The 25,139-nt window shown below is 48.9% G+C and overlaps 7 protein-coding genes across 7 annotated transcripts; 3 read left to right on the top strand and 4 right to left on the bottom strand.

Annotated features, from left to right (window-relative positions):
• Positions 1 to 765: 765 nt before the first annotated feature.
• Positions 766 to 2,190, bottom strand: PSV08DRAFT_21182 (ribosomal protein L1p/L10e family-domain-containing protein). Its single transcript, XM_014220379.2, has 2 exons — positions 1,892 to 2,190; positions 766 to 1,840 (listed from the first exon to the last, which is right to left on the bottom strand). Exons 1-2 carry the CDS (start codon positions 2,182 to 2,184, stop codon positions 949 to 951), a joined length of 1,185 nt encoding a protein of 394 aa, XP_014075854.1. The 5' UTR covers positions 2,185 to 2,190; the 3' UTR covers positions 766 to 948.
• Positions 2,191 to 4,626: 2,436 nt separating this feature from the next.
• PSV08DRAFT_341336 (Alpha/Beta hydrolase protein) lies at positions 4,627 to 5,815 on the top strand. The gene has a single exon (XM_014220378.1). The coding sequence runs from the start codon at positions 4,637 to 4,639 to the stop codon at positions 5,618 to 5,620; it is 984 nt and encodes a 327-aa protein (XP_014075853.1). The 5' UTR covers positions 4,627 to 4,636; the 3' UTR covers positions 5,621 to 5,815.
• Positions 5,816 to 6,135: 320 nt separating this feature from the next.
• On the top strand, positions 6,136 to 11,260 carry PSV08DRAFT_413052 (uncharacterized protein). Its single transcript, XM_014220377.2, has 7 exons — positions 6,136 to 6,444; positions 6,774 to 7,016; positions 7,071 to 7,554; positions 7,631 to 8,355; positions 9,500 to 9,959; positions 10,011 to 10,278; positions 10,326 to 11,260. The coding sequence occupies exons 1-7, from the start codon at positions 6,302 to 6,304 to the stop codon at positions 10,829 to 10,831; spliced, it is 2,829 nt and encodes a 942-aa protein (XP_014075852.2). The 5' UTR covers positions 6,136 to 6,301; the 3' UTR covers positions 10,832 to 11,260.
• On the bottom strand, positions 11,226 to 13,870 carry PSV08DRAFT_211952 (uncharacterized protein; the record flags this gene model as incomplete). Its single annotated transcript, XM_014220375.1, has 2 exons — positions 11,226 to 13,440; positions 13,487 to 13,870. 2 exons carry the CDS (start codon positions 13,868 to 13,870, stop codon positions 11,698 to 11,700), a joined length of 2,127 nt encoding a protein of 708 aa, XP_014075850.1. The 3' UTR covers positions 11,226 to 11,697.
• Positions 13,871 to 14,666: 796 nt separating this feature from the next.
• Positions 14,667 to 16,274, top strand: PSV08DRAFT_413050 (uncharacterized protein; the record flags this gene model as incomplete). Its single annotated transcript, XM_066093943.1, has 3 exons — positions 14,667 to 14,938; positions 15,014 to 15,202; positions 15,252 to 16,274. Coding segments are annotated over 3 exons (1,289 nt in total), but the record flags the coding sequence as incomplete, so codon positions are not given.
• Positions 16,275 to 20,532: 4,258 nt separating this feature from the next.
• Positions 20,533 to 22,258, bottom strand: PSV08DRAFT_382917 (uncharacterized protein; the record flags this gene model as incomplete). The annotated part of the gene is made up of 6 exons (XM_066093413.1): positions 20,533 to 20,803; positions 20,876 to 21,342; positions 21,432 to 21,638; positions 21,708 to 21,722; positions 21,790 to 22,004; positions 22,189 to 22,258. 6 exons carry the CDS (start codon positions 22,256 to 22,258, stop codon positions 20,533 to 20,535), a joined length of 1,245 nt encoding a protein of 414 aa, XP_065947952.1.
• Positions 22,259 to 22,476: 218 nt separating this feature from the next.
• Positions 22,477 to 23,382, bottom strand: PSV08DRAFT_382913 (uncharacterized protein; the record flags this gene model as incomplete). The annotated part of the gene is made up of 2 exons (XM_066093412.1): positions 22,477 to 22,947; positions 23,098 to 23,382. 2 exons carry the CDS (start codon positions 23,380 to 23,382, stop codon positions 22,477 to 22,479), a joined length of 756 nt encoding a protein of 251 aa, XP_065947951.1.
• Between the last annotated feature and the right edge of the window lie 1,757 nt (positions 23,383 to 25,139).

Genomic DNA, 25,139 nt, shown 5'->3' with positions numbered 1-25,139 from the left:
CACGCCCAAAGTGGAGCAGAGACGCGTTCAGTGGAAATGGTGGTGGCCAGGCGAGAGTGCACGGTGGCAGCGTCTCGGCTCAAATCAGTCAATCAAGGTAGCCGGATTCGAGCGATCCTTCGGTAACGTGAGCCCCCGTGTCTGCGAATCAGTCAATCTAGAAGCATGTAAGCCCCCCTCTTCCAATTGAGGGGAGTGCCTTGCAGATCGCTTGGTTAATCGAGGCTCCTTTGAAGAAGAAGAAGACGACGACTACGAGACGAGACTGAACAAAAATCACTGTTACCGGGCCAATTACGAAAATCATACAATTACTCCCCTATAGCAAGCACGTGCCATCAATTTCACTTCCTAATTAGTACTAGCGCCTCGGCTTCTCCACATAGTCGGGTAATCTGTCCTACACTCTTGATTTGCTTGGTTTCCTCGACTATCTAACTCAGCCTACGTAAACATGTACCTAGACACACTTGTATATAGTTTTGCTCTGAAGTACCTGGCGTATTCCAAGGGTGACGTTGTCAGCGAATTGCTCCTCTTCAACTGACTTTCGCCATTGACCATTTCAACAACAACAACAGCAATGTAGCAAACAACTATTACAGCGACGACACTGATTGCAGTTCATTTGTATCACAAGTCTAGAATGGCTGGTGTGTTAAATACCATGTGGCCAGAGATAATCAAGCGGCGGAGCTCATCATACAAGGCGTCTACACAGGTGCTTGCATCCTTTGACCCTACAGCTTCACTTTGACTACAGACGTCCTTACTTTTGCATTGCCTGTATTGATTGCCACACAACTGTTTTTCTCTTCACTTGGGCGGAACCATTCCATCTTTGTTCAGGAGCGCCCAAGTTATACCATTACATAAATGTTCATCTTTTGGACTCCTGAACGCCAACACCAGATGCGCCGTATCATGCAGCGATGCTTAGAACACAACTTAACTAGCAATCAGAGGCGTCTGTACCGACTTGAGCACGTCTTGCTTCAACGCCTTCCTCTTCTCTTTACTGATTGAGCTCTTCTTCTCAGACTTCTTGTTTTTCTTGGCCTCCCTCCTGGCTTGTTTCGCCGCAAACACGTCGTCGTCCAACAGCTCCTCTTCCCACTCGTCCCACTTTCGCTTGCGTTCTGCCGACTTTCCTTTGGCAGTGCCCTCTGTGATTGTGCCTTGGTATGGTCCGTCCCGAACCTGGCTGTCCTCCACCCACAGCTCTTCGGCAAGCCAGATGGGCAGTGCTTTTGTCGCTGGGCCCTTGACATGGAGACCACGGATGTTGCGCCAACCCTGACCGACGTGCTTGCTCACAACCTCAGATACCACCGCGGCGGTGTTCTCGGCAATTTGTTGTGGCGTCATGGAGAGGTTGGCGACCTTGATCGAGGTGTTCGCCGATGGGCTCATGCTCAGGTAAGTCGAGTTCAGAGCGAATTCGATTTCTTTTGCTACACCCTGAGGTGTTCCTACCACATCCTTTGATTCCTTGGAATCCTTCTTTGCGCTCTTGTCGATGTGTGCGCCAGCGGTGAGGCGGATAGGAATTGGCCGCTTCGACTTGCTTTTGTAGAAAACCTTGCCCAAAAACTCTGCCACAATCTTGATAACACGATCGTCGACCAAGAAGACATCATACTCTGCAAGCAGTGCACGCTTCTGTTCAAATGCCTTGTATCGCTTCTTGAGCTTTTCTACGCCGAGGACGCGCTGTACCTTTGCGCGGAGTGCGGCAGGGAAGGCATCGGATGCTACGAGATCCTTGTATGCTCTTTGCGGGTCTTTGGTGAAAATGCACACCCGAACGTCGCTGGCAATGATAGGGTGAGGGAGCTTGCTGTGGGTACTATCAGTTGTGCTCTATGCTGTACAAGATGTGCGACCCTACATGGCGACAGGCTTCATGCTCTTCGTATTGGCAATCTGCTTTTTTGTCGAAAGACTGAGAAAGATGGGCTCATCAACCTCCTCAGCATCATCCTCATCAGCAGCCAAGCTCTTTGTTGGTGCTTTCTCCTGCTTCTCTTCCACATGCTTCTTCATGTGCGCAACGAGCGCTTTCGCCGCGCGCTCGACTTGCGCCGGGTCCAGCTGGTAGGGTGTGCCATTCGCGGGTTTTGTAGTGAGGGGCGCCTCGGTCGCCTTCTCGATCTTCTTAGTCACAGCTGTTGATTTCGCCATTGTGATGCTGTATGGTTGTGCTAGGAATTGTGCTGGAAATTTGGCTGAACTTTTTGCGAGAAGGCTTGGCGGATGTTGTGCACAGACCATGAACCAGCAACTTTCTGCACGCCCCAACCCGAAAAAAACACGACAGGGTTGACCCTACATTTTGCCAAGGGTCGTCGCAGCGGGGCAAATACAGGGACAGTCGATCCATGCTTTTCCTTCTGTGCACTGTTAGTATTTGTCTTGGTTTTTTGTATATGCATATATTCATGCGACGCTGCATGCAAAGTACTGGACAGCGTCCGAAGGAATATACTTCCGGCGTTGGCCTTATTTTCTTATTGCAAAGATCTAGTCACGTGACATGCGCTGGCGTACTTGAGTAAGGTAGCTCACTCAAGCACTTTCTATATGGCTGCTAACTCATTTGTTTAAGTTACAGTATCGCAGCCATGGATCACGTTCAAGGAACGTTGTCGCAAAATCAATGTTGGGTGCAACGAGATTATACGTATTCAGTAAAGCGCCATCACTCTATCTACGTTGCGGATTTCCTTTTTTGGAGAACCGTGGGGTGCGCAAAGCAGATTATATAGAGAAGCTCCACCAAGGAGTATTCCTGTGAAATTCTCCTCAGATAGGCATAAAGTATATCGGCCAAGGTAAATTGACACGAATCCTTAATGAAATATCCAAGGTACGAACTATATACTCTGTGCACGTGACCGTGTCTTCTCTGGCTCGAAGGTTGGCCTTCATGGATCTCAGTTCAGAGTATCGTGACAGTTCAGTCTGTTACAGGGTTATGCTCAGTGGGGCTGATTCTGGGACCAGTCCTCGGTGGTATTATCGGTTGTACTAAGATTTCTGGCCGCAGATCCGGTTAGATGGACGTTGGTATGTGTGGCAACGATCAAATATACGATTACAGAGATGACGCATTTTGAAAGATATCACATTTCCCAGCCCCATGGTTTGTGACTTAGTCTTCTCCTAATCTCAACAGATTGCCTGGAGCCTGTTAGCTAGGGCTGGTGTCACATGTAAGCTCACTTCCGTGTATATGAAGTTAGGAGCACATTGACCAGGTAAGTTTCAAAATTTCATGTCAGGTTACAAGGATCAATTCAACCTCAGCTCCACTTCGACACATGACCAGCGCTACATCACGACCTCGAGATTACATTCTTTATATTATGTGCATACGGCGGTCTGCCACATATGGCGGAACATGGGGTGTCTTTATCAAAGTAATGAATGCTAGGTTTGTCTGTTATCTTAACCGCAAGCGCCTCTCTATCATTATATCATTGAATAGCTATCACGCAGTGAAATAATAACAAATTAAGACTAGTGTATTGTGAGCTGGCAGCAAAATAGTCCCAATACACCTGGTAGAGACCCCTGCATGTTCGGCTTGATGTGTCAGACCGCAGTATATCTCCACCTGTCGGCAAATATCGCGGTTGCAACTTTGTCTTAGTCAAGTTTATGTTCTTGCAAGATATATTAGTGTGCAAGAGCACGCACTAGAGTACGTTTCTAGCCACCTCTTCTATTATTTTCTCAGCATACAATTCCGGAGATATAACCAGAGGATATCCAGATAACAAAAATGAAGCTTCATATTACCCTTGCGTTGACACCTCTTTTTGTACTTCTGTGACTACCTGGGTACGTTATTCTATCTTACATAGTGTGTTGTATCCAATTAATCTTATAACAGTTTTGTCCTAGTCCTTCAGGGATGTTCACGCTGTATGGGCTATGTCGATACAGTGACCAGGACTCATCAACAGACTTGTATTGCCTTTCTGTAAGTGAATTATTTATACCTGCAGTTTGATGACGAACTTAATAAGTTAGACTACCGTATGTAGCAAGAACAGGAATGGCTGCTCTCCTATTGCTGGAACCAATCAAGCTCGGTGTTCTTAGGTCATTCAATAGAATACAACTATCAATACATGATAAGTTCCTCAAGCAGAGCATCCTACTTAAGAATTTCAACTCTCAATAGTTGGCAAAGCAATAAGACAGTCGAGTTACTCCATTAATCTTCTTTTTGATATCCTATTTCAGGAATGCGTAGCTCAAGAATTCCCTTTTGTCAAAGCTGAAGACAATTAATTATTTTTGTGTCACATGGAACAAGGTTGTGTTGATCAAAGTAGCAACAAATATCATGTACATTTCTTTAGTACTTTGTAGACATAACTGTGATATTTCAAGAATATACTATGTCACTGATTCTCGTTTGCACTGGGACGCGTTAAAAATCCGTTCAGAGTCAGTCGCTTGGAAAGCGTATAGAGTGACTGCATGATGAGCTGTGGTAGTATACGCTTTGACCCTTTCCGGCTGAAGCGGCCTCGGCTGGATGCAGACGTCATCCGACGCGTCTCAGGTGTCGCACACCTCGCAACCACGGAGCCACGATACTTCTCCTCTCACACATTTCGCAATGCTGCACTTACTCCCTATCTCCACCTTACTTCTAGTGGCGCGAGCCTTAGCGCTATCTTCTGTGAATAGCGAATCTAAGCCCTTGCCATTGCTTATCTGGCACGGCCTGGGCGACAACTATGCTGCAGATGGTCTGCAAAGCGTCGGCGAACTCGCAAACGAGACAGTTCCGGGCACTTATGTCTATTACATCCGACTCGACGAAGATCCTGGAAGCGACCGGACTGCGACGTTTTTGGGCAATGTGACTGAGCAGATTGCTCAAGTTTGCGACGACATCTTGGAACATGAGGTCTTATCGCAAGCGCCAGGCCTCAACGCGATGGGCTTCTCACAAGGTGGACAGTTTCTTCGAGGCTTGGTAGAAAGATGCGGAGATCGCATCAACATCAAGAATCTGGTGACATTTGGAAGCCAACATAATGGTATTGCAAAGTACCAAATCTGCAAAGACGGTGATTGGTTATGCAAAGGATATATTGGATTACTGAAGGCAAACACGTGGGGCTCCTGGGTTCAGGGACATCTTGTTCCAGCGCAGTACTTCAAAGCCACAAACGAAACCACCGGCGAGCCGACCGACGAATACCTCGAGGCGTCGAATTTCCTTGCAGACATCAACAACGAGAGACCGCTGAAAAACCCGACGTATGCAGAAAATCTTGCAGCACTGGACAACTTCGTCATGTACGTGTTCGAGGACGACACGACAGTCATACCCAAGGAGAGCGGCTGGTTTGCATACACAAACCTTACCAACAACGAGGTAACAGAGCTGAGGGATCGTGACATTTACAAAGAGGACTGGATTGGATTGAAGAAGCTGGATCAAAAGGGTGGTCTGCACTTCAAGACCACCAAAGGCGGACATATGAAGCTGAGCGACAAGGTTTTGAAGGACGTCTTTAAGACTTACTTCTCTCCTCGAGGCACGAAGCAGGTTGGTTTGACTGGAGATGTGCAAGATGTTATGGAGCTTTAGTATGGAAATCTGTTCAGGTGAGGTACCAATAATTAGTTTGTCTGAATAAAGGTGACTGAGCATTTCGGTCGGACCTGATTAGCCTATGAAGCGCAGGATCGCTGGGTTGGTTTTTAAATATGATTAAAGGATTGGAGCCAGTGGTCTCCTGTGTCACGTATTGTACCTCCGACTGGCTCATAGTAAGCATGAACGCTACTAAGACCACAACCTCGCCGTACTTTTACCAGTCAACGTACTCTAAGCCCGAAGGGTACTCACCACTTGCTGTACTTATCTGGTCCTGCGAAGCTGCACATCATGCATAATATGCAGCCTCTCCTCCAATCGTTTGGAATCTTTGCATGCGCCCCTCTCCCTGGACCGGGGGCTTACGGCAGACGTCATGCTTGAGTGGGTCGATGAGCATCAGCCCACAGCAACCCTCTACGCCAGTGCTGCTCAAAAGGAGTTTAGTCTTGGCCTTTGCATAGTTTAAATTCTCAGACTCCCCCAGAGCTTTTGATTCAAGTTTCGCCCGTCGCGGCTCCTCTCCACTCTCCACTCTCTCTCATCTTTTATCTTGTTGCTCACGCTGAGCTGTTTGCTTTTCAGACTACTTCAAAGGCTTTATCGATAAGCTCTACTACTACGTAATCCTAGGATCGTCACCACACCTGAACTCAAAGCACAAGGTCCAATATGTCCGTCTCAGCAGCATTGAAGAGTCGAGTTCGGAGACCGAGTTATCTCAAGAAGCTTGCCAAAGCAGAGGATTTACTACACCACTTTCCCAATGGAGCATACATTGGTTGGAGTGGCTTCACAGGCGTGGGATACCCAAAGTAAGTGTGTTTATCCTTTTGCCCAGTTACACGAGCGGTCATATGGCGAATGGTCTCAATCCCTTGAGAAACATCAGAAACTTGGGTATCGTGTTGGGAGTCCATAAACACATACCCGTAGTTCCGAGGGGGAACGGAAGTTTGGCAAGTGACGAAAGCCGAGCTAACTCCGACCCCACAATTCCACCTGTGCATGGGGTCATGTCATGGTGGCTAGTCAGGAGGGCTCATGAGACTGGTCCTGGCTATGATTGCTTTTGAATACGTGTTATCGTGGATGCATGCTTCGATTTTGGTACTACTCGTTCCGCCGATTAACATGATTGCAGGAAAATCCCCACGGCGCTGGCAGACCATGTTGAGAAGAACAATCTTCAGGGCCAGATGAAGTACAACCTCTTCGTCGGCGCTTCGTCAGGCGCCGAAACAGAGAATCGATGGGCGCGACTCAACATGATTGAGCGCCGGTCTCCGCATCAAGTAGGCAAGGAAATCGCCAAAGGAATCAACAATGGTAACATCAAGTTCTTCGACAAACATTTGAGTATGTTTCCTGTCGATCTGATGTACGGGTAAGTAGATGAATGCAAGACCAGCTGAAGAATGGACATTATTAACTGGACAAGCTTTTACACACTGAACAAACCTCAAAATAAGCTGGACGTAACTATTGTTGAAGCGTCTGCAATTACTGAGGATGGTGGCATTATTCCTGGCGCCAGTGTAGGCGCATCGCCCGAGCTTGTCCAGATGGCCGACAAGATTATCATTGAAGTCAACACTGCCGCCCCTTCGTTTGAGGGTCTACATGACATTACTATGACTGACCTCCCACCACGTCGCAAGCCTTACTTGATCATGTCTCCTGAGGACCGCATTGGCACACCGCACATCCCTGTTGACCCCGAAAAGGTGGTTGCGATTGTGGAGAGCGACTACCCAGATCAGACACAGCCCAATGCTGCCGAGGATGAAACCTCAAGGGCCATTGCCGCGAACCTGATTGAGTTTTTGAAGCATGAGGTCAGCCATGGCCGCCTACCGGAGAACCTATTGCCTCTGCAGTCGGGCATTGGAAACATTGCCAACGCCGTCGTGGGTGGTCTTGCTGTAGGTTTTTCTTCTTCTTCTTCTTCTTCTTCTTCTCACATAGCTTGCTTGGTATTTGGTGGGCTAACATGTGTAGTCTGGCGGTGCAAACTTCAAGAACCTCAAGGTATGGACGGAGGTTCTCCAAGACTCTTTCCTGGACCTCTTTGATTCTGGAAACCTCGACTTTGCAACGGCCACATCAATCCGTTTCTCGCCCGACGGCTTCGACCGCTTCTACAAGGGCTGGGAGCAGTATGCGCCCAAGCTTTTGCTGCGCTCACAGCAAGTATCCAACAGCCCCGAGATTATCCGACGTCTCGGTGTCATTGGCATGAACACGCCTGTAGAGGTGGATATTTACGCACACGCCAACTCTACGTGCGTCATGGGTAGCCGGATGCTCAACGGTCTTGGAGGCTCTGCCGATTTCCTGCGTTCTGCCAAGTATTCGATTATGCATACACCTTCGACACGCCCTTCGAAGACGGACCCTACGGGCGTGTCTTGCATCGTGCCCATGTGCACTCACATTGACCAGACGGAGCATGACCTCGACGTTGTTGTGACGGAGCAAGGGCTAGCTGATGTGCGCGGACTGTCGCCCAGGGAGCGTGCCCGGGTTATCATTAAGAAGTGCGCGCACCCGGACTACGTTCCTATTTTGGAGGACTACTTCAACAAGGCGGAGTTTGAGTGTCTGAGGAAAGGATGGGGCCATGAGCCTCACCTGCTGTGGAACAGCTTCGATATGCACAGGCATCTGGACGAGCATGGCACGATGAAGCTGCCCAAATGGGACTACTACAACCGCAGCTCGTAGTAGGAGTTTGGATGTAGATATGGAGTCGAGTAGGCAATGTTTGCTGGTGTTACGACCGGAATGATGATACGCACACCTTTTCTCTGCACGCTTGTTCTTTTGTTGAATTCACCACGGCGTGTCATTTAACCTGCATAATTCTTCTTGTTGACTGCAACCCGCTGTTTTGTTGTGACCGAGGATGTCAGGTGGTGTGTATTTTTCTGTCCTATGGGCGTGTCCGGCCTGCAGTCCAGCCTTGGGAAGTGGACGGGTACCGAGCAAGCGGAGCAGTTGATACCGCGCTTTTGCAGTGCGATGACGGTGCCAACACGCGCCATCGAAAGCTTACGTTATGGGAGCAGTGGCAGGTGACTTGCAGCCTGGGCATCTGGTGTGGATGGATACATGTCGCAACGACGGAAAAGCAAACACGCAGCCACCAAACACGACAGGATCCGTCTGCACACATGCATGGCAGGCCTACCCCGAAAACTCTGCTAAGACCAGCCGTTCGGCAGCGTCGGGCGCATGCGCTTTTACCGCCTATTAATACGTGCTTTGCCCATTAGTGCAGCGTGTGGCAATGCGCTATTCCCAAAATGCGTCCCACGCGTGCGTTCGAAAGCCTCTCGCGCGGCTTCACCCAGTCGACAGCCCACGACAGAGCCGCCCGTTTTGCGCCGACGGTCTGCACCGAACGCGCCCTGAAGCCTCGCACATCCCCCGGCCTTGTTTCTCGACGGATTCTGTGTCGGCCACCATCCTCGCTGCGGCTTCCCCACGGGCTGCGAGCCGACTAAGCATCTGGCGGGCCATCGCGTTCTACCGCGTAAAGCACACTCACGTCTCCCACCACCACGACTCCCGCTCCACCACCCACTCGCACTGCCGCCCTGTCCTCGCCTCGCCTTTGCACCGCATCGCCCGTCTTGTCCAGCCATTGCATTCCTGACGCCCTTCCCATCGCTTGTTTCCAATTGCTAGCTGCCACCCGTACTGTTTATTCCTGCTCCTACTGTTTCTCCTACCCCGCCGTCCGCCCATGATGCCTCATCGTAAGTCTTGACATCCCCCAAGCCCACCTGCCCCTTACCGTGCTTCTCACATGTCCATTGCGCCACTAGAGGCCCCCGATTCTGCCCCTACACCATCTATTGCTAGTCCGCACCAGTCAGACATGCCGGCTTCGCAAGAAACACTCCACTCGGCCCAGTCCAGCACCTTTTCCGCTCCCGCTCTGGCTTCCTCGTCCAGCACTCTCTCAACTTCCACGACTACAGAGGCCGAGAGTACCGCCCCTTCGTCGGCCAATGCTGAGAGCCACACCAAACCTACCGACACACCCGCCCCAATGCTTAAACACCCGCCCCAATCTCCTCGTGGCGACGCGTGGCCCGCACCGCGCGTCGACACGGCTGCTGCCAAAGAGTCGCGCGCTGGTGACAAGGCACCCAGTCCGAAACCACTGGGCTCTCCAGCCACCCAGGGCTCCAAGAGAAGCGCAGACGGCTCTGTCAAGGCCGCCGGTGTGGCCCTCGCGACACCCTCTACCTCCAGACCCATGACCGCCCACAAGAGAAACAAGAGCATGGATACACACTCGGGCACTCGCATTGGAGAGGTGCGCCCTCTCGCATCAAGCTCGTGTTACTGAATGCTGACGCGAATGCAGCTATCTGCCCAGCTTAAGACGCGTCTTTCGTACGCCATGGTCAAGGTCCAAAACGGCTGGGAGAAACAGTCGCTCGAAGAGTTGGAAGAAAGTCAATCGCAGCGCGGATCGCCCAACTCTGCTCCTGGCAGAAGCGATTTCTTAGCATTCGACTCGCCTGCCGATAGCGAACGACGACGGAGACCGAGTGGCGTCTCGGATATCTCCGATCAGATGATCATGTCACCGGTCTCTGATCCCACACGATCACATGTGGGAACACCAGGCCGTCAGTCTCCTTGCCCTTTGTCCAAAGCATTCCCTAACACTCTATAGCGTACTGGACACCGGCTACCCGTCCTGCAATGCATGCTGCCGCAAACCTCATCTCCATTACTGGTGCCCACCACGGTCACGGGCCTAGCCATGGCCATAGCCTTGCTCCAGCCCCCACATTCCAGAGCTCACGAAGACGCCGCTCTACAGTCTCACATATTCCCCCTCCTCTTCTAGCAACCGGCCAAAGAAAACACTACAGTGACTTGAGTGGGGACATGCGATCGCCAGCAACACCCAGAGCAGGAATCCTTCGTATGCCTAGTCAACAGGCAGAAAAGGACGCGGTCGATACGTTGCTCTTCATGAGCAGTCCAAACAATTCGCAGCGCTTTCCCGTGGGCACTCTAGAGCCAAGTCCGCTCAGGACTGAAGCTCCTCAACGACGAGTCATGTTCGAAGCCTATCCTCCACAGGATAAACACGTCGTGTATCATCATTCTTCTATGCCCGCACCTCCACACCACCATCAGCACGGACCCTACCCAGCCCATCCAGCTAGATAGAGCTGGCAATCATGTCTGCGCCATGCAGCGGTTCCCTTTTTTTTCTTTAATTTTTTTTCCAACACTTTTGTTCCCAATCATGATGGCATTGCATTGCATGGAAAATGGCGTCGCGATTGCTGTTGTTGCGCATGCTGTCTTTGTTCTGAACTGATTGATGTACATCACTTGACTGTCTATGCATAACATACATATGGGAGCGTGCATCTTTTGCCTGTCATCAAAATCTCTGGACGGCTTGGCGGAGAAGTGTATTGATTTGCTTCTTTCCATGTTCGCTTGTGCATTTTTACTTTTCTGTCATGGCGGCTTTTGCTTTTATCATTGTTCATGCAGGACTTGCGGCCTGGGCCTTTTTGGTGCATACAAAAAAGTCTTATTTTGAGCATTATGACAATGTAACGATTGTATGAATATAGGCAATTAAGCAACACAAGGACTTTTTGTCATGATCATGATGAAGAGGGGGAACAAGATGATGATGATGATGATGTAGTAGAGGCAATATAATTCGCAAATGTCATTATTCGCTGCTCGTACTCGAGAGCGTTTACTACTGCATCCAAAAAAAAAATACAACGCATCACGTACCTGATGTATTCCCACATGCCCCAAAAGTCGGATATGGAAAAAACCCGAAAACTAGTAGGGCTTCGCAAAGCAAACTCTCCCCATCAATCATCCATATATACCTACATGATATTCATCCCAGCATCAGTGTTATTCATACAAACCATAGATTGAAAGAAGAAGAAAAAAAACTTCATCTTTTCGTTCGGGTAAAGTAAAAAAAAACCCCCCCATCAAAACGCACAAAACTCCCAGAAACGCCCCCTCGCCGCCTCATACACCCCCAGGCGCTCTTTCTAATAGGCCTGAGCAACACCACTGACCTTGCGCTGCACGATTCCACTCGCACCCCAATGCCCACCACGGCCTTCCTCTGCAATCTTGCCACTAACATCGCGCCTGCGCCCAGGCACACCCAGATCGGCGTCATCAAAAGCGAAAGCACCCGTGTAATCGACTCCACTCCTGCTAATCACACGAGGCGACTGGCGCTTAACCGGTGTCGAGTTCGCCTCGCCCGTGCGCTTGATAGAAGTGTAGCTCTTCTTGTGCAGCGAAAACGGTGCATTGGGCGCGAGTCCGTTGCCTTTACCTTGGCCCTTCTGGGGCCCAGCTGCGTTGACTGCGTACTGCTTGGTGGCGCTGGGCAAGTGGTTGGCTTGACGACGGAACGACGAGTCTTTGGTTGGCCATGAGGAAGTGGAATGAGGCGAGTTGGCGCTACGGACGCCGGCAGTGGCGTCTTGCAGGTTGCCGTACCGGCGCGTTTTGGGTGTTGTGGCGCGCGACTGGGGGCGGTCGAGGTGCTCTTCAGTGCGTAGGCTGTGGCGGGTGTTGTCGTGGGATTGGGGGTATGCTGGGGGAGGCGTGCTTCCTTGCTGTTCGTCGGACAGGTCGGCTGGAGGAGGAGAAGGTGGGTTCATGCGGAGAGGCTGCGGCATCATTGGTTCTCGGGCATCGGCGTCGGCGTCGTCTTCGTGGTCAGAAAGTACTTCGTATGCAGTAACAGTGCTGTAGCCTTTGTTGGCGTTTGCGGATGCGAAAATGGATTGCTTGGGTGCTTGGGGTGCGTGGTCGTCGTGGTCGTTATCATCATCTTCTTCAGCCGAGACGAACCAGTTATCTGCCTTGAGGCTTTGCTGTGAGTTCCGTTGCAGAGATAGGTCGCCAGTTGCTTCTTGCTGTTCATTGTTTCCACTTGAACGAGGCGTGTGAAACTCGTTTTTGCTTGAGCTGGTAACATTAGAGGCAGGACGCGAGTGACGTTTGATATTGCCTTGGCCAGAGAGCATCGACTTGCGTTGCGCTAGAGTCTGATTGTCGTCCTCGTCGTTAAGAAGGTCATCACGATGGTTAAGATTCTTCCGGGATTGATATGCAGAAGGCGGCTGTGAGTACATGGAGAAGCGTTCTCTAGACTGACGAGCTGACGCAGGCGTATGCGGCGAGTAGACTGTCTCTGACTTTGCGCGAGTGTGCATAAAGGCAACCTGGTTCTTGGTAGGACTGGGAATGTCTGAATAGATGTATGACTCGGCTTTCGAGGTTCGGCCACTATACAGTGTGGTCTGGTCGCTGAGATGCTTCTCTTGCTTTGCTGTAAGAGGCTCCATAGCCGAAATGGACGAATTCTTATGCTTGTGCTTGGTCTTTCTGCGTGATGTGAGATTGTCCTCGAGCGGGTTCATGTCCGGTGGCAGTTTGGAAATCTTGCGGAATACAAGAGCCATGTACATGTCCAAGAAGGTGGAAATCAGATGTAAAGCACTGACCGCAATGGCGGTGACCCATGTCGTAAAAAGTACTTTTTCCGTCTCCTCGTTGGTAGGGAACATTGTGACCCAGCGACCCTTCTCTCCAACCTTCATGTCGTAGTTCCGTCGAGCCATCAGGACTGTGAAGACATAGGAGGGAACGAAGCCAGCATCCGTAACAAGCGCAAAAAAGTGGTAGCCAGCAGAGCTTCCTGCTGGTCTGTTCTTGGGATTACGGATCAAGTGGTATACAGCATACAATGAGATGACAAGATCCACACCGGGCTGCACCTGTTAGTGAAACATCTGTGAAGTATGACCAAACACTTACTGGTATTCTCATAATATACCCTTCGGTATCCTGTACACCGCGGATGAAGATGCCGCACAACAACACACCGACTGCGCCCAAGAGCGTGATGATCCTCAAGCCGACCTGGGTCCATCGGGCAATGTCGATGAAGACCTTCGTCTTGGCAGTCATGGGTTTCGCCTTCGTATTTCCATAGGGAAGAACAAGAAAGCTGTCGGGGTGCTTGTTGAAATCAATCAAGGGCCCTGTTGGCTTCTTCTTGGGAGGCGAAGGCGGCATGCGGCTAGCCCTGGTGATGGCCTTTGGGTCAAAGATGGGCTGGGAGGGATCTATGTCGGCCATGGATTGCGGTTGGTTTGCATATCCATAGCCGTATGCGTAGGGCTGCCAGCGGCCCGCCATTGTTGGGAGAGAGAGCGGAGACGGGACTTCAGCACACGACCGTCAGAGCAGAGGGTGCGAAGTGGCCTCTCACCAATTGAACAGAAATGCGGATGACGGCTGAGAGACAAGGGCCCGCGTGAGGATGGCCATGTACGTGGCATATGTACCTAAGTAAGTACATGTGTAAATACGGGCGTTGCCATGGCAACAATCAAAAGTCGGCATGACGTGAAGAAGCACGGTTGGGACGGCTCATGCATTGACTAGGGACGGCGGCAAGAAGCTGTAACCTGGATCTTCAGCCGGGAACGTGTGGGGTGTGCGTGCGGATAGCCGGATTGGTGGGCGTATGTGGCGGTACGTTGTTGCGCATGTTTGGATGGGTGTGCATGGTTCTCATCTGATGTTCTTTTGGATGAGGCTACAATAGGATGCATATGATTGCACGCATGTGATTCGCAGGCTTAGTCATCCGCGCATGTCTTGGGACAGGCATTGATTGACGCTACCCACCGCAAGGACCTTCACACCATGTTCCTTTCACGACACTTGGGAACGCCTCGTGTCTGCGCTAGCTCTACACGACGAATAACAAATACACCGCCGCAATTGACCCACCTCGCTGCCACACGCCCACATGTCACCCGCAGTAGTGCTGCTCCGTTACAGCTGTCGGTAGCGCATCAGCCTTCTTTTGCCCATGCCCTACGCTTTTCTCTCCGCCATGAGTACAGCACCGTATCAAGCACGCGAGGTCGCCTCCACCTTGCCATTGTCGGCTCGGGTCCCGCAGGCTTCTATACCGCCTATCGTCTCATGAACAAGAACCAAGATGCCGTCATCGACATGTACGAGCAGCTCCCTGTACCCTATGGACTCGTCCGATATGGTGTTGCGCCCGATCACCCAGAGGTCAAGAACTGTCAAGACACCTTTGAAGACATTGCCCGCTCACCGCGATTCAACTACATTGGCAATGTCAAGGTCGGCTATGATGTGCAGCTAGCAGACATGAAACCCCATTACGATGCTATTCTATTCTCGTATGGCGCAACCGAGGATAGACAGCTGGACATCCCCGGAGAGCATCTGCCAGGCGTCTATTCTGCTAGATCTTTCGTTGGCTGGTACAATGGTCTACCGCAGTTCCAACACCTGGAGCCAATCCTTCATGCTGGTGAGCAGGCTGTCGTCATCGGCCAAGGAAATGTTGCACTAGATGTCGCGCGCATTTTGTTGAGTCCCGTAGACGCGCTACGCAGTACAGACATTGCCGATCAGGCCATACAGGCGTTGTCCGAGAGTAAGATCCGGTCTGTGCGCGTCGTTGGTAGACGTGGTCCCATACAGGTACGTTGTGGCTGCGGTGTTGGCAATACATATCTGACACTTAATCAAGGCTGCCTTCACCGTCAAAGAAGCCCGTGAGCTTATGCAAATACCATCCGTTGCCTTTGAACCCATCGATCGCTCCCTGTATCCCGCCGATATTAAAAAGCTCCCACGCGTCCAGAGACGCATTGCGGAAGTACTTCTCAAGGGCTCGGTCACTCCTGCACAGCAGGCTACACGGTCATGGGCGCTCGACTTTATGCAGGCTCCCAAAGCCATGCATGAAGTTGACGGTCATCTCACCTCAATAGCATTCACAAAGCAACAATTTGTACCTGATGGCGATCCCTTCGATCAGAGGACCCGTGTTGTGTCTACAAAGGATGAGACGACAATTGAAGCATCTTTGGCTTTCAGATCTGTAGGCTACAAGTCGGCTGCTCTTCCTGGACTCTCAGACATTGGTGTGCCCTTTGATGAGAAGCTGGGCATCATCCCGAACGACATGCACGGGCGTGTCATTACCCCTTCAGCTGGTCCTGGAAACTTGACAGCAGGCCACGTTTCTGGCATGTACTGCGCAGGGTGGGTTAAACGTGGACCAACTGGTGTGATTGCAAGCACTATGCAAGATGCTTTCTCCTCTGCAGACATCATTGCTCAAGACTGGGAGGCTGGTGTGCTCTTTTTGAACGATACCAACGGTGAAAACAAAGGCACCAAATCGGGATGGGAGGCTCTGAGGGCAGCGGTGGAAAGCAAAGGCGTCAGACCGCTCAGTTGGACGGACTGGAAAAAGATTGATGAGGCTGAGCGAGAGAATGGCAAGGCAAAGGGGAAGCGAAGAGAAAAGTTTCAGAGTGTAGAGGAAATGCTCAGCGTTTTAAGTTCATAGATTTAGAATGACGGGATGTATGATTGCTTTACTTCCACAGTTGTCTTCTCCTGGAGCTTGGTCAAAATGCACTATGCCCACAACTCCCAGGGAGGGCTAACATGTGGTGGAAAGCGACCAGGTCCCCGGTAGGCTTATGACGAATAGATCTGGAATGATAGACTAGGTGGAAGCAGGGGATAGACTGTGAGCTTATGTGGATTCATGCGTGTAGTATGGCGGCAGATTTCACGTCTACTAGTTACCTTGTAAGGAAATAGTATGGCTATGCTGAACAGGACATGAAGGAATAGCTATCTCCTATTATAATGATAACTGCTAACGCCTTGGGCGGGCTGATGATCAATTTGTACTACTAACAATACCCTTGTATAGTAAATGTGGTAAGATACTCGTGATGGAATGATACTGGCTGGTCATGCGCTAAACGATGCTCACTGTGCGACTTCATCTGTCCCCTCCTTGTTGCTTCACGCCGTTGTCTTGCTTTGCACTTGGATATGAAACTTGGCTGTTGCAATCGGAGTAGCGCTGATCGGGTGCATAGCTTAAGGAAAGTTGATGTATGTTGGTGTGAGAGTTTTCCGTTGTTCGGACATGTGACGGTATCCCGGTTAAGCATCCGGCCACTATGTATTACATACCTATGTAGTTAGATCATTCTAACAACTTCTTATTGAAAATATACTTCTATATCCTTCTTGAGGGTTGCGTGTTCTGACTCGCACATTATTACAAACAGCAACCTACTACTATGTCGATGTTAATGGACCGCATACCATGAGCCTAGTGAGGAAAACAGGGGTTTGATTGTACTGACAGTACAAAGTCGTGGGCTGTGACATAGTGCCTGCCAGTCTCTGCGGAAGTAGAGAAACAGCCAAGTAAACCTCGCGATACAACTCGTTCGTTCGTCGTGCCAACGGATGATTCGAAAGGCAAAGTTGCCCGAGAAGAATCATGTATCGAAAGCTGATTTTGTTCCTCATAACAAGAATATACTCACTGTGGCTGTCGTTTCCTGGACCTTCACGGCATAACTGCAGCAGTACTCTCTTGGGCTCGGATGCCCACATGTTCAGTCCTGGTCATTGGGTATCTCAAGAAAGGTAAGAAGCAGGAACTGGCACTATGTATACCCCTATCGCTTCTTCCAAAGTCTCTCCGAGTGACGGGCTACAAAATGAAACAGCCAAGAGGACCTGCCACCGAAACAACTTCGCCAAGATGGCATTTTTACATAGACCAAGAAGTTGCATTGGTCAACCATTCGCCAAGGTAGAACTTGGTATCTTATTAGTGCCTTTCAGTGGAAAATTTTGAAGTCATTTTGCTAAAACAAATACCTATAAATAACAAGGAAATCAAAGTACTAGGGGATGCCGCAGCATGACCGGAAAAGAGACTCGTAGTCCTAATTCGAACAGTCGAACCTAACGTGATACGTTCGCATGAGAATTGTGCATTGGTTGATTTGAACTTTATTCAAATTTCCACTATTCATGTAATTCAAAACTCTCTAGCCACATCTCCTTATCGTCTTCAAAGTGTTCCGCTTGTTGCTCAGCCATGAATAACCTAAGTTGCTCTTATGATCCATGACCTAGCTTTAGTTTCTTGTCCTCGACCTAAGCCGGCTCTTATAGGTGTCCTTGGCGCTCATTCCGCCCGGGAATGCGCGCAAACATTTGCACCGATAGGATAAGTGTCGCTAAAGCCATATCATGATGTATCGTGGCAGCACATTGTTTACCACAGCACGTTGTGTAGCCCTCCTGTGTAGAGGTTAGCTGATTTGAAGGCCTTGGTCTGTATCGGTACCCTCCCTCTTTTGTGTATGCATTCTGCTACTCCCTTCGTAGAGTTTTCGTCTCAACTTCGTATGCATTTCCCCTATACTGAGTATTTTACTTACAGACATGCTCGTTGGTACCTATGACTATGTCAGCTTACATGTGCAATGCAGAGAGTATGAAGTAAGTAGGAGAGCAGAAAACAAGCGTGAAGCGGACTGTTTTAATAAGGCAAAACGTTTCGGGTGGACATATGGTAGCCCATTTGACCCGCTTGACCGAGCGCGCAGATGCAAAGGCAGCAAGCGCCGTTACGATGATGTGAGCGCACTCCATCGTTCTGTATGATTCTGTAGAGAGAAACTAGAAACAACGGGCTTTGAATGGTTTTAGAACGAGAGGAGATGTAATGTGGGAGGCATGAGAATGAGGGATGAATCAGAAGACAGGCGGTCGAAGTAGTCGTATTTGTATTCGAGCCTGTGACATTATACAAGCATTCAGCCTTGTGTGTCCTAAAACATAACAAGTCTTGGCTTCACTTTTTAGCATATGACGGCTGGTTGGTATGACGATGTACTTAGGTAAGGAACGGTTTGGTGGATATAGTTTGTTATGCAACCTGATCTCTAAAGTTTAATCATCTGCCGCAGCTAATCAGATTTAACTGAGTTGGGCTTGAGACATTCTATTATACCTTTATCATGAATCATTACCTTTTATGACTTGGAGAAGAGCGAAGCGACTTGGTAACGAAACAAACACCTTGTAGTCACCCCAGTTTGCGAAAATTTAGTTGTTGACCATGCGCAACGCATTGCCACGTTGGAACAACATACCTACGAATAGCGTGCATTTTAGTCAAGTTCTTCAAGTCAAGATTTGCTTTTAATGCTATTTTATTTATTACTAAATATTCAAGCCAACAGATACTCTGTGATACAGTTTTAATCGATGACAGAAGGTCCAAACGGGACGGCACGGCACAAGGCGACACACGACCAGTTTCGTCACCACAAGTGCTTAGACCAACTTGCGGTGATTAGTCTTCGCCTAAACATTCAAATGCTGCAGCAATTCAGAATAAAGGCCGAATTCTACTATACATCTTGCAAGGAGGTTAACTAGGGAGTGCATGCGTGGCGAATAATTGAAACATGTGCTGTGGATGACCAGGAAAACCGCCAGTGTATTCTAAGACTCTGGAGACTTACTGAAGTATAACAATGGAATAGATTATTCTCTAGTAGGCTCTTAGACATAATAGAATCTAATATTCAAGAGCAGCGTAGATGCCTAAAGTATTTGGATTACATATATCCATTTAAGATTTAGGCCTTAGTTATGTTTAGCTGTTATTGCGCAACTCCCTACTATTTGATTATCAAACCAACGGCTGTACGGAAGGGTAGTGATTTCCTTATGAGGTACAGCCTCTGGTACACTCAAGCAATTGTCCGCCAAAGCCAGCCATTCTCATTCTATGGATATGAGGTAAAATGCTATACGACAGTACTGATGACTGTTCATAGAACAGAGCGTCCATTTAACGCTAGCCCGAATAAGGTATGTAGAGAAGGTACTTACCGAGTAATGGTACCGATTTTTCTACCGTAGCTCCTCAACCATTACCTTTGCCCTGAGTACACTGACTCATGCATAAGTATCAGTACATGCCCCAAAGTACTTCGGCACCGATGAATACTTGTACGCCCAATCAAAGACTTTGATCAAATATTTGATCAGATACTAAACCAGTATAATATTCCCTGGTCACCACTATACCTACGAACCCAAGGCGTATACATGCTCTGGGCACTTCGGGACTCCAGCGGGATGATTCCTGACTCCGGGCTTTCTGCGGCTCCGGGCGTTCCGCTCGCAACGTTGACGCGTTAGTGAAAAGTGGCAGCTCGGGCTAATTTTTGGCCGGGTATTAGTGGAGGGACTTCCGGGCTACTTGACTCCTTCTGGTATACGTCCGGATCGGCCTCTTGGGAGTCCTTGTTGAACTCGGGAGGTAGTGAGGTCTTGGTATGCCAAGATAGACCCTTCTCCGGCTTGCTCTGGCTGGGGCATCCCGGTGAGTTAACAACGCTGATGCTTACTGCCGCCATGAAGCTTGATGCTTGCTTTGCCTACTTTAATTCCCCCCTGATTTAGGCCTAGATGGGCTACTAGTTCAAGTCTTCATCGAGCCCTGCGTATGCTCGGACTGCTACTGCTTTGGTCACTGATGTGCTCTCTTCTTCTATAACAGCCCTATTAGTCTGTCATTTAATTAGTATAGCTTTGAAAATCGGTAATTAAAGGAGTTATCGGAGCAAAATGCTTTCAACTGTATACGGAGTAATTTAGTGGATATCCTGTTGTTATGCATTTTTACCCCAGATATGTGTACTATACACATGAACCTAGAAGACGAGTAGTATGACGCAACCCTAGGTAATAATTGTAAATGTCTATCTCCGCAAAAGCTTCATTCACAGAATCGCCGAATGGATCTATTTCAAAGCAGGGTCCGTGGAAGAACGCTTATATTATAGCCAAGAAGTGGCTTGGTGACTTGGATGTGTGGTCTTATATTTAATTTCTTATTTCATGTCTAGTGGTACAAGTGGGGTGACAAAAGCTACGTAAACCCTTCCAGCAGGTTCAAGCTAACATTTTGCCAAGCTAAGAGCAAAGCTACATAGTTCCATGGCGGCGTCCCCAAAACCATGAGTTGTGCTTAGCGATATTCGGCTGAAGAAGCCGATTGCTATACCGATATACGATATGTCTATTTCACAACTGGTCTTGTGAGAATACATGTAGGTTGAGGCATTATTGGTGACTGCTATGCTTCTTTCTGCCTCTGCCAGCGAGGCTTTTTGGATGATTCCTGTTGCGATTATGCAAGTCGCCAACGATATAGCCGAGCAAAGTTCCCTGGAACAAGAAATGTTAGTCAATGATTTCGATGCATAAAAAGACCAGACATGAAGAAAAAAAAGTACGAACCAGTTATCACACAAATCAGACCAGGAAATGTGTGAGCTCAATTTGAGGATTTGGCGTGCTGACTCGCAACGTCTTTCTTTGCTAATGTCTGTCGCCTCTATCTCCGGAAGTGAATATATCGCAATGGTGGCAAAATGAAATCTAGTAATATAGGCTAGCATGTGGTGCCTTTCAATATATGGGAGTGTCGACAAGTTATCGACGTTAAAATTGAGTGTAAAGTCGGTTTTCCACATCATGAGACTGTCTTCAAGCCGGCATAGAATGAAGGCAGGGCTTTTTTCGCAGTAACTTCTTCCACAGCAGATTAAGCAGTCTCGGCTATTGTGTCGTGGGCTGTTGAGTTGCCGTAGAATATCCGAGCAGACCTCTGCATACCGAACATTTACACTCAGCCAGTCGGTTCCTCTATCCGACGAACTTTGAAGAGAAGAAATATTATGGTCCGCATATTCACCGTGTATTAACTAGGAGATATGGAATCAGCATTCGTTACCATTAGCGAGTCATCTGTCTCAAGAACGATAAATATTTTGTTATATAGCGCAATGCTTACTGGAAAGAGGCCTTCTTGTAGAGAGTGGGGCTTTTCCATACAGTGAATAGCCCAGAAAGCTCTCTTAATATTAGTTTGCTCTAAGCGGTCGCTAGATAACTTGTTGATCGCACTGGAGCTGTGAAGACGAAGGATTTGGAGGCACGAAGTAGCGTCCGCCATCAAACTAGATGTTGAACTGGCACCAACAGAATGTGAGAAGTAGGTCTATTGCTCATCGTTAGTTCTTTGTGTCCGAGATTCATACTATGTAAGTAGTAGGCATCGTATACTGACCATGAGAAGTAAGGCCTGTTAGATTACAGGTTCTGCGTTAGCAAATGCTTGACAACTGGTATCAATATATTTTCCCACTTACCTGTGATTGCAAGAGGCTGACCTCAGCATAAAGGCAAGGTCTCATGCGTAGGGCTATCCTGAAGTAGCCTATTGTTGCTCCTTTGATTGTACCGTTACCATGACTGAGGTCTAGACGACGAGAGCCAACAGCCAACAAAGAAAAGCATAAAGCGATACTAGTAGGACTACTGACAAAAGGGTTTGAAACTATTTGGTCCATTAGCTCCTCTATAGCTTCGGACTTCAGGTATATTCCAGTTCTGTTCAACGATTTGTTAGATTACCAGCACACTAATGTTCTTCGGCTGAATCTTGGTCAGTTTAGTAGTGTAACGTACTCATATAGTTCTGGAAAACAGGCTATTTGTATTCATGTTAGCGTCCTATATTGTCTCATACGGATTGGATATCAATTTACCATTGATGCGCTCGCGAAGAAATTCTTTGTTGAAAGCCCGCTCACATCGTAAGTCGGTAAGAGCCGCCATTATGTCCATTTCTCTAGGGGAACAATAATCGGTTATTGATTAATTTGCTGTCAAAAGCTTTTGTGATGATTCTACAACGTGGTTGTTCTTTTCACCATTGGAATTTCTTATACTTGTCAGTAACCAAGAGTGAAGAGACGAGCGAACATGGTCGCGATATGGTGATTCCTCTGTCACAATTCAGTCAGAATCGTAAGTAGATTTAAATTGAGTCAGGTCTAGGGTTTGCTCATACCAGTAGCGGTGATTGAAGTTGACAATGTCTGGTCTCTTGACAGATCGTTTATACTACTATAACAGTATTGTGTATCATCTTGAGAGTAGTAATCTGAATCTAAGCCAGTACTGCCAATATCCTCGTAGTTTCTGACGCTCTCCAGCTGTTCGCGGCGGGGAGAGGGTCCGGGAATCGGTCCACCAAAGCCTTCGCCTAATTGATTCCAGTGGAACAGATCCATAGGATCCTCTGAGACGGACACATGGACTAGTTCATCGCAATAGAAATCAGGGGTCAAGATGTTGGTGGAATTGTCTGGAAAGCGATCGGTATTTTCAAGATCCTGTGGACTTGATGAAGTACTGATGTCTGAAGTCATTGTTTGCCGGATTGTAGTATCGGCCTCGCTGATTGGGGCTGTGTTACGAGCGGAGCGCTTGGTTTCAGCGTACTGGCAGCTGATGGACGCTTTCTGAAGCATTTGTTAGATTCTCTGGCAGTGTAAATACAACTACGTTCATCCAATTGACCATACATGACAATGCTGGCATGGCATCGCTCCATTACCTAGTGTTGCTTGGTTATTCCTATCCTTGTGTCCCTGACTCATTGCGATACTTACATGCCACTTTTCTGCGCTTGCAGTTCCCACATGCTCCTCGACGGCGCCTGAGCTTTCGCTTAGATGCAAGGCCAGCTTGAGCCGTGTGGTCAACGATGAAGGTGAAAGCTTTGTCCATGTCGCCAAAAACAGGATGCTTGTGGAAGTCCGGTGCTTGTATGTACTGCACGGATGGAAAGGGAGATATAAAGAGTTCGGGTATGGTGTGTTCACACGATATGCACCCAGCACTCGTTGGTTGAACTTGATGTGCGATAAAGTATGGGTACCCATGAAACAAGCCATGTAAGTCGCACGAGTGCAGCAGCATAGACTTTAGCGAGCGGCATCGTGAGTGCCACGACGCTGATTCGGGCCGTCGTCAGTAGGGTAGGGCTGCTATGTACTTAGATATACTATGTACGCGGCGGTGCTTGGACACAGGAAGCAGGTCGGCCGACCGCACGCAAATACGTCTGGCGCTATAGTACCCGCAATTAACCTGTTTCGGCAACTCTCCGCGCCAGGCACGATGCAGCTAGTCAGCGGACTTAGCCGGCGCTACTATGAAATACACCAGCAAAAACCCCTCAAAACAGATGACCACGCATCCCCCCAAGGGCGGATTTATTACTAAGTAACGTTGCCCGAGGGTTTCGACTTTGCGTCTTCCAGCCAAGCATGGCTTCACACGAATTACAAGCTCTACGTAGCTTTGATCCTAGTATAATTGATCTACGTGGGAGAGCACGTCCCGAGGCAGCTGCAGATAACCGAGAACGATTCAATGTACATAGGAACTCAACATTCCATGTGATGAAAATGCACATATACTAGGTTTAGACACCGAGTAGTCAACAAGTATTCCGTCCATATCCCGACCTCATATAGGGTTCATTTTTGGATCCTGCTTTCTTTGCCATCACCCCCGACGTCGAACCCCACTGTACGTAAAATATCCCGTATGCATCACAAAGTCTACGGGCGCTCAAACATGTTCACAAGATGCCCTTGGCATCTTGTCTCAACCTTCATCTATGATTATTGCCCTCTCCTCACCGAAAAACGGGCTAATCTCCCCCCGTCGCCACGTCCAACATCCCGGTGCTTGCAGTTCATGCAGCCTAGCGTCAAACCAGTGGGCTTCTCAAGGAACATCTCGACATGCGTGGACCTCTGGGGGGGGGGGGGGGAGTGCCCAGCCCTGCGTTTGTTTAGTTCGTTTTTGGAGCCTGGATGTACGTGCAACCACAGTAGAGCAAGTGGATACTGCATTCGTAGAGAAACAGCTCCTGCGCACCTGGATAGTTACATCGTGTCGTTGGCAGCCAACGTGGTTCGCTCCTCTGTCCCGCCGTTGAAACACCGAAGCCCAAGCCGCTACGCTCAACTGCCCGGTATACACAAGACACTTAGCGCGCACTGGGTCGCGACCTCCAACAATAAGTACAAGCACAAGGCGCAAAGTAAATCTGCTGAGAAATTGGGCCAAGGGCTGGACCCTGAAGGCTTTTACCGCCTCATAGGGTACGGCCCTTGATGGCCAATGTATTACTGTGTACAGTGCTAGCCTCACCGGAGCGCTCGGCAACCTGGCTGGTCGCAAAGCTGCTGCAGAAGGCGGAAAGGGACGCCGTCTCCAGCTAGTCATCGGCGAGATATTTTGCTGGAAAACAATACTGAAAATACGCCGATTGGAGCGGAATGTTGCTGTAGATACGACTATGTTTTAATCAGTCAAAGGGAATAACTTCCTGCCGTGTAAGATAACACCGATCCTGGACAGCACTATTGAGACACGTTCTAGAAGAACTGCGTCTTGTAATATTGCTCTTGATGAGACGCCCATTCGAATACAGCATCCCAAGGGTGTACAGCAAAACAACTCTTGGCAACTGCATCTGAAGTAATCGTTGTAGTACTATGGAAGCGCCAATCTCTTGGAAGAAAGCAGCTCACGAATACTTGCACCCCGTGAGCGTACGCGCCCCCAATTTCATTACAAGTAAGCGCTGAGTAAGGACAATTCAACTGTAAAATACACCCGCAGCCAACCGTTTCAG

The sequence above is a fragment of the Bipolaris maydis genome (assembly GCF_028858645.1).
Source record: "Bipolaris maydis strain C4 unplaced genomic scaffold PSV08scaffold_18, whole genome shotgun sequence".
Classification (NCBI taxonomy): Eukaryota; Fungi; Ascomycota; class Dothideomycetes; order Pleosporales; family Pleosporaceae; genus Bipolaris; species Bipolaris maydis.
Note: the sequence above shows the minus strand (reverse complement) of the source record. Positions and strands in the feature narration are given on the sequence as shown.

What these genes read in the sequence shown, in the direction of transcription:
- PSV08DRAFT_341336 (XM_014220378.1), top strand. Translation starts at nt 4,637, where the DNA reads ATGCTGCACTTACTCCCTATCTCCACCTTACTTCTAGTGGCGCGAGCC.
- PSV08DRAFT_413052 (XM_014220377.2), top strand. Translation starts at nt 6,302, where the DNA reads ATGTCCGTCTCAGCAGCATTGAAGAGTCGAGTTCGGAGACCGAGTTAT. An exon ending in CCGTCGTGGGTGGTCTTGCT is followed by an intron (nt 7,555 to 7,630) that starts GTAGGTTTTTCT and finishes TAACATGTGTAG; the next exon opens with TCTGGCGGTGCAAACTTCAA. An exon ending in ACATGTGGGAACACCAGGCC is followed by an intron (nt 10,279 to 10,325) that starts GTCAGTCTCCTT and finishes AACACTCTATAG; the next exon opens with CGTACTGGACACCGGCTACC.
- PSV08DRAFT_21182 (XM_014220379.2), bottom strand. Translation starts at nt 2,184, where the DNA reads ATGGCGAAATCAACAGCTGTGACTAAGAAGATCGAGAAGGCGACCGAG. An exon ending in AGCATGAAGCCTGTCGCCAT is followed by an intron (nt 1,841 to 1,891) that starts GTAGGGTCGCAC and finishes TAGTACCCACAG; the next exon opens with CAAGCTCCCTCACCCTATCA.